Source organism: Gavialis gangeticus, unplaced genomic scaffold (assembly GCF_001723915.1).
Source record: "Gavialis gangeticus isolate Ggan-Ray unplaced genomic scaffold, GavGan_comp1, whole genome shotgun sequence".
Taxonomy (NCBI): Eukaryota; Metazoa; Chordata; order Crocodylia; family Gavialidae; genus Gavialis; species Gavialis gangeticus.
Window position 1 is genome coordinate 18292336 of NW_017729001.1, and position 12592 is coordinate 18304927.

At 43.2% G+C, this 12592-nt stretch overlaps 1 protein-coding gene across 2 annotated transcripts in view; it reads left to right on the forward strand.

Moving 5' to 3' along the window:
- The first annotated feature begins 6085 nt into the window (after window positions 1–6085).
- The window catches only part of DGCR8 (DGCR8, microprocessor complex subunit), a 33636-nt gene continuing 27129 nt past the window's right edge, over window positions 6086–12592 (forward strand). Inside the window, exons 1-3 of one of the 2 annotated variants that reach the window (XM_019506996.1) lie at window positions 6086–6187; window positions 10904–11911; window positions 12419–12581. In XM_019506996.1, the coding sequence (XP_019362541.1) occupies window positions 11189–11911; window positions 12419–12581 (886 nt within the window). In that variant the 5' untranslated portion in view covers window positions 6086–6187; window positions 10904–11188. The remainder of the gene's footprint in view (window positions 6188–10903; window positions 11912–12418; window positions 12582–12592) is intronic. The other variant, XM_019506995.1, reaches the window with a different exon arrangement.

Here is a 12592-nt window from a genome sequence, read left to right on the forward strand (position 1 = left end):
GGGGGGGGTTGGAGATTTTTGGGGCAGGGCAGTTCCTTTCCAGGTGCAACTCTGTGGGCTTTAATGGAACTAAATGTATATACAAAAGGTGATCTTGCTGAGGCTTTTTTTTTTTTTTAACTTGGCAGAAAAACTGCTGTAAAATGTTTGCCACTTATGCATACTGTATGCTAAGCCTATTTTATGGCTGTGGTTAACTTCAAGTCAGTATATTACATGACTTTGAGAAGTTAAGAAGTCAAATGTATTGATTGATTGGACCTGGTTACTTCAGGAAGTGGATTATCATCTAGTAGGACAAGACTTTTACACAGAGGGGAAAATAATGTGGTCTTGACTGAGCAAAATCAGCTGTTGAGGCAGGTTTCATTGTCATTTGGCTGGTATGATGCTGTTGCATTCTGACAGCACATAGCTGTAGAGCTGATAAAGGTACTGGCTCCACCTAATTCTCATACCTGAGTAAATGCAGTCTTGCTAACTCTTTAGAGAGCTTGTAACTTGTATTTGTTTTCTTTGCAGGCTAGGCTTCTAGGGATTTATTGAGGGAGGAAGAGCAATTGTTTCTATTCACCCTTCTTATATCTTGCATACCAGGAGCCTGCGGTATTAGGCTCTAATTGCTAACAGCTTATTAGAATTCTTGTTATATCCTTTGGCCCTAATCCTGTCAACTGCTGTGTTCAGGTGGACTCCCTTGTGCCTGAGCTGAGAAGTTGGGATGATCAAGGCTGTAGTGATGAAGGCTTTATTTTTTAAGGGGATGTTTTTGTTATGCCAAAGATGAACTTTTAAAAATTTTCCTGTGGATTTTCTATTCCTGAAAGGTAACAAATTAATCCCCAAGCCATAGAGCAGAGGAGTAGATGGGATGGACAGTGTTGTGCCCTGAGCAGCTGCAGTTCACAGGGAAGCCACAACTGTTGTTTTGTGCCCCAGCTCCCCCCCTTTCCAAAAAACACCCCAAAAAAATAAAAATAAAAAAACCAACCCATTGCTTGGGTCTGGTGCTCTGCTTGCCCTCTCTTTAGCTTCACTGTTGAGGTAGAGTGGGTTATCATGGGGCCCCCAATTCTGAACCAATGACGCAGACACTCTGTTAAGTAGTAGGATCTAGGCAGCTACCCTGAAGAGGTAAGAACGGTCGTTCACTTTGCACAGCCCACTTAATTCTAGACCTCTCTTCTGAGGCTGCCAGTTACAGCAGCGATGATGGTAATATTTAAGCAGATCCTTTTTCACTAGGAGCTGAATGAAAGGTGTATTCAGACTTCAATTAGGTTATTATCACACAATCATCAGATGGCTGTACTCTTCAGTTATTTCTGACCTGGTTTAGATTTAAGGCAGTAAGTATGAGTGGATCAGATCTCTTGAAGATGAGTCAAGATAAATACTATAATGTCTGCTATTTTATTTATGTTAATGTTGCCTTGCAGAGTTGCAGCAAGTAGTCTTCTTGCAGGTAAATGGCCAGTCTTAGCCTCAGTCCTACATATTTTTCTCTCTTCTGTTGGAATTGCCTAGGAAATGTGATGGCTTCTGTGAATAGTTACAGAAGTCACAACAGGAGATGGTCCTCTCTATATGAAAATAAGATGAATACGAACAGATCTTGTATTTTAGCTTTTTAGTGCTAGTTTGATTTGTTAAGTCGCCCAAGGTTTGTATCTGAGGCAAAAAGCGTAATCGTGGTTTAGCTTCCAATAGTTTGTTTCCTCAGTGCTGGATTTTGATAATTCATCTTCTGGGTTTTTTTTCCCCTCCCAATATTTTAGTTTATAACAATGCTCAAATAAACCCAATGGACCAGTGACAAGAGAGAAGTTGTGTTAGGAGGCTTCTCACTCCCCACATGGACAGATGTACATTGATTTGTGGGTTTGCCTTTATGAACCAAGTCAGGTTGCTGCTGCCAAACATCCTTGTATTTTAATAGTAGTTACTGCCTTTTATAGCCAAGGCAGGTAGGAAGGAGAAAGGAACCTTTAATTCCTCTTCAGGATGTATGCATCTAATGCAGAGAGTGAGAGCAAGCATTGTTGAAAGTAAATTAATTTATTCCTCCTGTGCCATTTTGAGTGTACTATGAAGGCTATATTGTAAAGATTGTCTTCCTTGTATTATTGTACACGGCCTGGTTTGTTTTGTAAACTCGGCAAGTATTGAATACTTGTTTATGACTGTGTAACACTTAGCTCCACGCCAAGACGTGATGGATGTTTTGCCTTTTGTATCTGAATATAGAAGACTGTTAGTTTTCCTTCATTAATCTAGTCAGGCTGAAAGCTCAAGAAATTCAATTAACATAGACTTGGAAAATAAGAAAGATGGAAAAAGCAACTACAGAATGAACTAGCCACATTTAAAAGCGAAATGTAATAAAGAATCCTGTTTCATGTTCCCTCCTTTCTTGAGTAGGTTTGATCATTTGTTTTGAAAAGGGTATGATTAATCTAGTATTTGGAGAACAGGTTTGGGCTCAGAAATCCTTAGTACTTTTCCTGGTTCTGACAGACTTGATGTATGACCTTGGGTAAGGCACTTGGCCTGCAAGTATATTCCATTCAGATCTCTCTATAATGAGGAACTTATTTCTTTCAAAAGGTTATTAAGCTTAAAATGTATTACACACAGCATAATCCTTATACAGCATTATAGTGCAAAGTTTTGTAGTGCAAAAGAATGCAACTGCGTGTGTTTGAAAGCCTGAAAGTCAAAATATGATTCTCAGAAATCAAAACCAGTTCTTATAATACTTACCCCTTATGAATCAGAACCATGCTAAGATAACACATTTGTATGCAAAAATAGTGTGCTGAATAAACAGCTTTGGAAATTTGGCTTTGGTTTTAAAGACAGCCTGAAACTATACCAAATTTCAGTAACTGCACTGTCGCATCAAATGCACCCAAGAGCCAGGTATAGAAGAGAGTTCTATGTAATGAAACTTTTTGCCTTTTTCAGGTTTGTTTTGCTCTTCAAAAGGATATCAATAACAGGGTGTCACATCTACCATGGAACTCTACAATAACAATTACACAGGGAGTCAAGTGAGTTCTCAAAAAAAAATTTTTTTGTTTCTTTCTTTTTTTTTATTTTTTTAAAAAAACTTGTAAACAGCCAAGTCAGCATTTAGCACAAAAATGAAGAGAGAAGAAGAAAAGTTTTCAGGGCATGTCCAAGTTTTGGTGGGAAGCTGTGGTATCTGAGTCATGATTCAGTGCATACTGGGTTGCAACATCACATCTTAATCTTGGGCTCTGAAAAGAAAGCAAATCATACCTTTCCCTGAAAGCCTTCCTTTGGCTATTTCCATTAATGTCTTGATTTCATCCTGACCTCAATACTTTGGTAAATACATAGTAACATGAAATAATTTTGGTGCATTACATAAAATGCCATTATGTGAATGTGTTCATTGCAATGTGGTGATGTTTTGACATGATATCAAGATGTTGCATCATGTAATTGCATTACATTGTAATATCAATGTAGCAGCAAGACATTTTTGTCCACATAACTGCTACACTATTAGATTATTGCTTTTGTTGTTAATTTATATCCTATTCTATCCAGAAAGGATCAGAGCAGTTTATGCTAAATGACAACAGTAAATTTCCTAAATAACACCCCAAAAATAGAAAATGCCACCCCACCCACTCCTGCTTCCCTGCATGTCACCCTTAAAAGCAAACTTTTTGCCAAATCTCAGCACCCATTCACATTTTGGTATAAGTAACTTCCTCCAGTTACCCACCCCCTATGCCAGATATCACTCCAGAGAGAGAAATTTAGGAATTTAAAATCTAATACAGGAAGGATAAATTGAAGGTTATAATTTAGTATTCATAATAGTATCTTTAGGAACCTTACACCTATCCTGAGAGTTGCCTGAGAGATGCTCACAGGTTGTGAAATTGTTTATGGGACTGCCATCAGATCATCAGATTGCATCAGGGTGATTACCTTCGAATGCAGTTATCACATGAAATTTAATCCTGGAACTGATGTAAGATCACTATGATGTGACGACAAATCAAAAAAATAGCAGCTCTGCTTTTAGTGTCTCAAAGTAAAGTTATTGTAAGGTGATACAACAAATACAAACACATGAGAGAAGAAACATGCAGTACCCAATTTAAAAATGATGATAAAAAGGAGCATAATGGTGTTCATTTACCATCTAATTATTATTTGCCTAAAACAAATGTGTGAGATGACTTTTTTGATGTAATATTACCTAAAAGCCACAGTCAAGTTCAAGCTCAATTGCCAGATGACCAACAAATACAGGTCTGAAAGATGGCTCCTGCCCTAAAGAGTTTATAATCTAATTTACTAATATGTGATAAAAAGCCACAGATGAAATGAGCAGAAGTAGTGGAGGAGGGTAAAAAAAGCAACACACTAAACATGCATTAATGGATGTTGGCTATGCACACAGATTAAGCCAATTTGTAAAGGTACACATAACGGTTAAACAAAATGTGTACTAGAAGCTACAGGTCTCTGAGGATCCTACAGGCTGATACATGCAGCTTAGCATCAATACAAGAGGATTCATGGAACAGTGGGAAACAAAGTCCCAGAATACTAGATCTAGGGGCCACCTCCTGAAATTAGAAGGACACAGGTTTAAAACTAGCAAGAAAAAGTTCTTTTTAAAGCAATGTGTAGTTAACTTGTGGAAGGAGTAGTTAATGTTATCTCTACCACTTCCTGTGACAATGTAGTTAACCTTGCCACAAAGAGGTGGTAGAGGCAGGTAGTACAGCCAGGTTCAAAAAGGGACTGACATTCATAAATGATAGATGTATTCAAAGTTGTTGCACCGAAGAGTTGGAGATGTTCCCTCTGGAATCGCTAATAATGATGGATCCCACGGAGGATAATAGGTAAGGGATAGATCACTGTAGATGTATCCAATTCAACAGTCTTCCTCTACTATCTACCTTTGCCACTGTCGTGGATGGGATAGGGGGCTAGATGGACTGTTGTTTTGGCTCAGAATAGCACTTCATATGCTCTAGGGCAGCAGTTCCCAATCTGTGGTATGGGCACCACCAGTAGTATGCGGACAACCTGCCGGTGGTACACGATAACAGATTAATCATAATTACTTTATATGACAAAAATGTGCTGGTGGTACTTAAGATTGTACCATTTTAAATTGGTGGCATGCAATCTGTCAGCATTTGGGACCCGCTCTTCTAGAGGAGACTTATTCTGCTTCTGCTTCTGCTTAGGGTCTCGGCCATAGCTCTCCCTACCCGTCCCGAGCTTCAAAAATAATTTTAAAAACCCTGTTTAACAGCCAGGGGCAGCTGTGGTGGTGCAGTCTCCCAATGAGACTAAAGAGGCTAGGTCTGCTCAATTTAAAAGGGTGGGGGGGTACGCCATGGTTTTATAAAGTACGCGGCAGTGAAGAGAAAGCCCCCAGGCCTTCACGATTTACTGTCTTGCACAAGACAAGTAGGAGGTCATCCGATGAAACAAGCTGGGAGGAAGCTTAAAACGAACACAAAGCAGTTCTTGTTGGCGCCAAGTCATGCCCAGGTGGGACTCGCTGTCGCCAGGCGTGGGGGAAGCCCCGGTTCAACGAGGGATGGAGTATGTTTTGGGTGGAACCGGGTATCCACTGTGATGGAGCATGGGGGTGAGGGCACTGCCTCTGAACCAGAACTTCTTCCCCTAGAAAAGCTGGAGTCGGGAGAGGAGCAGAGGCCCAGGCGCAGCCCCACCCGGTCAGGCCCTGCTCACGGCCGTGCAGCAGCCACCTCTGCCCCCAGGCAGGGTCTCCCCGGGCTGAGGACAGCTCACGGGCTGGTCCCTGGCTGCACTCAGCAGCAGGCCCTGGAAGGCTCCGCCCCTGAGCACTACGAAGACATCCCGCCTCCGCCCTCCTTCCATTGGCCCATTCCCTCAGGGCGTATCCCGCCCGGCGCCTTATTGGCTGGCTTTGCCCCCGAATGGGCCCATTGCGCGTGAGGCGGGAGGTGACGGACAAGCGCGGGCGGCGCCGCCATTGGCTCCGCATACGGTGAGTCCCGCCCGCGGCAGCAGGAGCCGCTCGGAGCAGGCGTTTAAAGATGGCGGCGGTAGCGGCGGCCTGGGGGAGGCGGTTCCCGTGAGGAGCCAGCGGCGGCGGCCGCGCTCCCTACCCCTCGGCCCGGGGATGGCCCAGGTGGGTGCGCCGAGTGCGAGCGAGCGGCCTGCCCGATACAACCCCAGGGCAGTGCGGGGCGTGGGCCTGTGTGCTCCGCCCTGCCGTCCCCTCCTCGCCTAGGCCCGGCTCCCGCTTCCCTCCGGGCTGTGGTCGTGTAGGCCCCTCCAGATCCGCCTTCCCTCCTCCGGAAACTTCTCCAGTTTCGGTGCATGGAGAGCACTTCCCTGCAGCTTCCCCCGCCCCCCCCCAACCGTGGGGCTAACAGGATTTTTCACCGGATCTGCCCCCAGTCGTGTTGCCCCCGGTTGTCCCCCTGCTTTCCTTCCCCCTGTCACCCCCTGGAGCCCTCCATCCCCGCTGGAAAATGAGCGAGTCTCGTACCTGGTCCAATAACGGCCTTTGCCGCCCGGCTTCTGTCGCAGTGTGATGACGTCACGGGCATGTCCGGCTAACGTGCTCTATGGCCCCTTTTTGGCAGTGCGAGCAGCGGGCGCGGGTCTGGCTAACCTGGGGTGGAGACGGGAACGGGCAGCGCTGTGAGGATCGTCCCCTCCTGGAGGGGTGGCGGGGGGTCTGCTCTGGTTCTGCCTCCGACCTCTAGACATGTGTATCCGGCTACAAACCTAGATGTGTTTTGGACGAGGGGGTGAAAAGCATATTTTCTGTTTTCATCTATTCCTCTCAAAAAGGCAAGTCTGGAGTGTGCAGGTATCCTGGTTGTAGCTGTCTTGGTCTTGAGGAAAAGGCAGTTGGGACTCACAGTAGAGATGATACCTTTTATTAGACCCACAAGATGGAGTACAGGCTTTCATTTTTTAAAACTTTTTTATTTCGCTCTCTTCCCGTGAGGTAGGGCCATGGTCTTTTGGCTCCGACTCACATTCTTTGCGGTTGGGTTTTTAGAGACGTCCCAGCAACTTGGCGTTTTGTGATTTTTGTCATCCTCCCCTTGGTAATTGCTTTGGGTACGTCTCTCTGTAGGGCGGTGTCTTCAAGTAGACATGGCTGATGGGGAGGACATGAAGATAGCAGAGAATGAGGAATGTGTTGTGGAAGGCATGTAGTCTGTAGGATTTGTACCGTGGGGTTGTTTTTGTTTTTTTCCCCCTTTTTAAGATCGATTGTAAAGCAGTCTGAAGTTTTATTTTAAAAGGTAGCTTTCTGAAGCAAGAGATAAAGGTCCAGTAGAATCCTAATCTGAATAGTTACGCGACAGGGTTGAAATTGTTTTTAGCTGCCTGTATATTTAGGGCAGTTTCAAACAAGGAACTTATTTTCTGAAGTTTAGACTGTCTGTAGCTCTGAAGGAAAACTGTGATATGGTTCTCCTGGGTCCTGGTAGCTTCAAAATGTCAGCAGGTGCTGTTTGTTTGTTAGATTATTTCAGTTGACCGGGTTTCGCACCATAAAGACTAAATGGACCAGAAAGCGCAGGTCGTGCTGTGTAAGTGCCTACTGTGGTTATTTCGTTGTTGTGGTGCAGATACCAATGAAGACTGAAGCAGACCTGAAAAGGAGTTATTCTATGCAGTAATGCATTTTTATGAATTAAAACCTGCTTGTGCACACAACTAGCTTTGCTGTAGCCTGGTGGATGTTTGTAGCTGTGTCATTCATCTGTTGAATTTGGTTGTGCAACTGCTATTCACCTACTTTTTTTGTGAAGGGATTCTCTTCAGGGCTCAGGTAAATCTGCACATGACAGTCTGATTTGGGGGTTTCTGTTCCTTTACTACAGTCTTCAGAAGAGATGGCCCTGTTCTCCAGTTTCTGTTTTACCTTATCTGACTGTTTTCAGGATAAGACATTTTTCTCTCCTGTTACCCCCAATTATTCTCTTGGTAGAGATCATCCAGAGTGTTGCTTTTGATAGGACCCCTACATGGTGTAACCCATAACTTATTTGGGTGACAAATAATTTATTTTGCCTTATATGGTGACCTGAATCTCTCTTCTTCAGAGGATGTGCTCCAAAAGAAGGTGAACTTAAGTTAAAAGTCTTGTGTATTGTGAAGCCCTTGCTGTATTTCTAACTAATGTTCTATCATGTTTTCCTGTAGCGAGAGTGAATTCCTTTTCCTGAATGCTGCCCTTCCAGAGGGAGGTGTGGCAGTCTCATTCAGTTCATTCAGCAGAATTCTGCATCTTGGTGATCGACAGAACACCTAGCTACACACTCATATTCTTTCCAGTTCATTCAAAATAGCTTCTGTTTATTAATCTGGGTGTCCAATGTGCTTTGCTTCCATCTGACAACAGTTCCGTAGTGTTTTCCAGGTGACCTTTAATCACCTTTATGTAGATTTGGTTAGTATGGTCCTGTTGGGGAAAGAAGTAAGGTTACCAGTTGGGGATCTTTGTGGAATCTAGAGGGTGACAGACAAAAACTTCCTCTTTTTCTGCAAGAATTGTTCTCTTGGCAGAAAGGTTGGGTGCCACTGATTTGGTCTGTTTTTCATTCTGGCCCTTATTGGACAAGAAAGGGGCTTTCAGAAAAGCTGTATTCTACAGAACTTCAAATGTGTAGAGTTTCTTGTCATGTACAAGCTTTTTGTCGAAAAAATAGGGGGTTGGGTCACCTAACATAAACTTCTTAGTGTCTTTTGTAATGGGATGGGTAAAAACTTAGAAGCTCCTTGAGGGGCCGAGCAACAGTTGTTCCTCTCTCCAGAAGCAAAATAGATTCCCATCCAGAGAAGATGGGGTTATTTTAGAACAGGTAATAGAATTTTTTTTTGCTTTGTGTGTCTCATAGGGCTTCATTCTGATGCTGTATATTTCAGTTTCCATTATTTAAGTCATATTTGTGGCTTAGCTGAAAAGTCACACAAGGTTTGTTTCCTACATGTCTTACAATTTTTTCATCTATCATCAGATGGATGGATAGGATCGATGTGTTGTAAATGTTAACTGTTTTAACTATCTGTTTGTGGGTACTGCTGTTAAAGTCCATACAAGGCACGTTAGAAAATTCTGATTGGTTTCTCTAAGTCTCCTTATGACAGCCCAGACATCTTGCCCTCTTTTCTCCAAATGTTGAGGGATGGCTTTAGGAACTAAGTTTTATTCTTCTGGAATGGGTAGAATTTCTTTACTGCCTGGAAACTTTTTGAATGGAGCAAATTCATCCAGCCAACTCCCTCTTAAGCAGAGTAACACTGCTTTATTCCCTACTGGTAGGAAGACTTGCACTCAGTTTGGGGTGGCACAGAGGGACTTGGAGAGACCAAAATTACCAGGTAAGAAAGAGTGTACTCATCTGTTTGCTGGGTGCTCATGGTCCTGCACAGCCAATTAAAATATAATGTTAAAAACAATCAGAATCGTACAGGAAGCACAGTAATAGTGGGTATACTTGATGTAACAGTTGTAATGTTACATAGAGTAGTTTGAATGTGTGTGCCAGCCCAAAGTGCTGGTAAAACTTCAATTTGTGGATGCTGTTCAAAATAATAACAATGATTGCAAGACTTCAGTTTAACAATAGATATAGATTTTATGTCTGCCACCTGTAAGAAATTCAAGAGATTTATGCTAATAATGGGTATATCATCACACTTGGTAGAATTCCCCCCACTTTCAGAAATATCTTTTGACTTTCTAGTAGTGGGTAAATTTTTTTGCTACTGTTACCTGACAAATAAGTTCATGCTGTTAGTCTGCCCACCAGAAGATTATAATGAATTTAATTCTGAAGAGAATAATCTAGTACAGTGTTTCTCAACCCATGAATCCCAGTCCAAAAGTGGATTGCAAGAAGACTTTGGAGGGTTGCAAGCCACAGGTTGAGAAATGCTGACCCCAGGAAAGCACGAAGACTGCAACAGGGCAGAGTGGCTGGGGGAAAGGGGTGGGGGAGAGCTGCAAGGCTGGGCTGAGTGCTCGCGGGGATGGGATAGCCAGGAGACCATGCTCAGGGGGCAGAATGGGTTGTGACCAGGCTGCCGGCCCAGGGTGGAGGCTGCCACAGTCCTCCTGTCCTCCCTTCAGCTCACTTCTCTGCCACTGACATGAGCCAGAGCTGCCGCAGCCACTGCACTCCGGCTTCAGGACAGGGGCAGCTGGGGGCCTCTCTGGCAGAGCTGGGAGGTGGCGGGGCAGGGAGTGCAGGGTCAGGAATGAGGGGCACTGGCAGGGCTGGGGGTGCAGGCATGGTGGGTCAGGAGTGAGGGCACCAGCATGGCCTGGGGTGGGGGCAAGAGGGAACTGGGGACTAGGTCATGCACCAGCAGGGTGGGGGGTGGGGCGGAGTTGGGACAGGTCATGATTCTTTGCAAATGGGATCCAGTAGGAAAAAGGTTGAGAATCACTGATCTAGTGTACCTTTTAAGACCTGCTTTTACACTGCAACCTAATGTAGAACATGAAAACAGAGTGGTGTTAATTCTTTAGGTTAGGAGATTTAAAACAACTAACCAACCTGTTTTTTTGTCTCTCCATTTAAAAACAATGAGCATATACTGATAGTTGCCAAGTGGTGTTACTGGAGTTAAGCTGATGCACAAAGCATTAGTGAAAGTCACTATATTTGGGCATAATTCAAAATAAAAAGATACTTCTGCTGTGGTAGAAAAAAATCTCTCTCCATGCTGGTAAGAATATTACAGTTGGTTGGGGCTTCACATAGAAATGTGTCCTTTCCAGCAAAACCTTGAGAAGACTTTGTTACCTCTGATGGATGGGACACTTGGCTTTCTGGGCTTTTCTGTGACAAATACCTTTTTCTTTTTGTAGGTTGAAAGAAGAAAAGGAGACCACCTTGTCCAGTGAAGATGCTGTCTACTTAGTCTTCAGCTATTTAAGCTGAATGCATTGTGATTTCCAATAATTGAGACAGTGATTCTGAAAGCTGTCTACATTAATGAAAAGAACAATGTAGTCAGCTTAACTGAATCATCAGTGTTGCATATTGAATAGAACATAAGCCTGTCTTGATGGACTTGTGCATGTCAGGAATAGAGATTATATACATTTATTTAAAGTCTTGTTTTTTAAAGCAGTAGTTTTACAGTTTTAAATATGGAGAAATATGAAAATGCACCTCCCCTCCCTAAAGAACCTGCAAGAGAAATGAATGTGGAGAACCAGACTTGTCCCCCACCTTTGCCGCCTAATGAACAGCCTCCACCACCTCCCCTGCAAACGTCCAGTGACGCAGAGGTAATGGACGTTGGCTCTGGTGGTGATGGACAGTCAGATACCCCTGCTGGGGACGCGCACAGTATCTGCAGAACACAGCTTCTCACAAAGGGATCTGCCTGCTACAAAAGTCGTCTTATAATAGACCCTAGCAATAGTGACCAAAGCCCAAGAACTGCTCGTCATGCACCTTCAGGTCGGAAGTTCACCCCTGATCTTAAGTTACTTAAAGATGTAAAGATTAGTGTTAGCTTTACAGAAAGCTGCAGAAGCAAAGACAGGAAAGTTCTGTACACTGGAGCTGAGCAAGATTATAAAGCAGATACAGATTTGAGTGTTAATAATGTCAATGGGGATGTGCATGCTTGTCCTTTTGGTGGTAGTAATGGTAAAACAGCAGGGGTAGGGGGTGAAAATGATGACAAAAAAGATGATGAAAATGATATTGATCAGGAAAAGAGAGTGGAATATGCGGTTCTGGATGACTTAGAAGATTTTACTGACAATTTGATGGAAATAGATGAAGAAGGAGGAGGGTTCACATCTAAAGCAATCGTTCAAAGAGATAAAGTGGATGAAGAAACAATGAATTACTCCTATGAGGTATGTAAATATTTTTTTCAAATGGTTAGAAAAACTTGTGCAAAGATTCTTCCCAACACTGCCTGTCTTAAAACTATGCACTGTTGAAGACACAAATGCAAAAATCCCCAAGACAAAACCACTGACATTTGTCCATTACACGTGATATCTTGGAAGCATAACTCAAGTTATTTTGATGATTAAACATTTTGAATCCTGTAAAGAAGACTTCAGAAATTGCTTTGTGGGGGCCAGACTTATGATGTGCAATCATAATAGACCTGTAAAGGGCTGCTGGTATATGTAGATTTCTTTCGGTTTGTCATGAAAACAGCAGTTACTAATCCAGTGACTGTGTAGGAAGCTTACCTTCTTATTTTTCAGTTTTCTTACTGGGAGTGTTTGGTTTCTCTAGTTTGTCTATGAGTGGACGTGCATATTCCCAAATGTTACCATTTTCTTTGACAGGGGAAGGTGGGGGGTGGGTAGTACCTATAGGAGCATGGTATCTGACCATGTCTCTTTTAGGATGATTTTGATAACGATGTGGATGCTCTGCTGGAAGAGGGTCTTCAAGCACCCAAAAAGAGGAGAGTAGAAAATGAGAAATATGGAGGTGAAAGTGACCACCAGTCTGATGGAGAGACAAGTGTGCAGCCAATGATGACCAAAATAAAAACCGTACTTAAAAGTAAATTACTT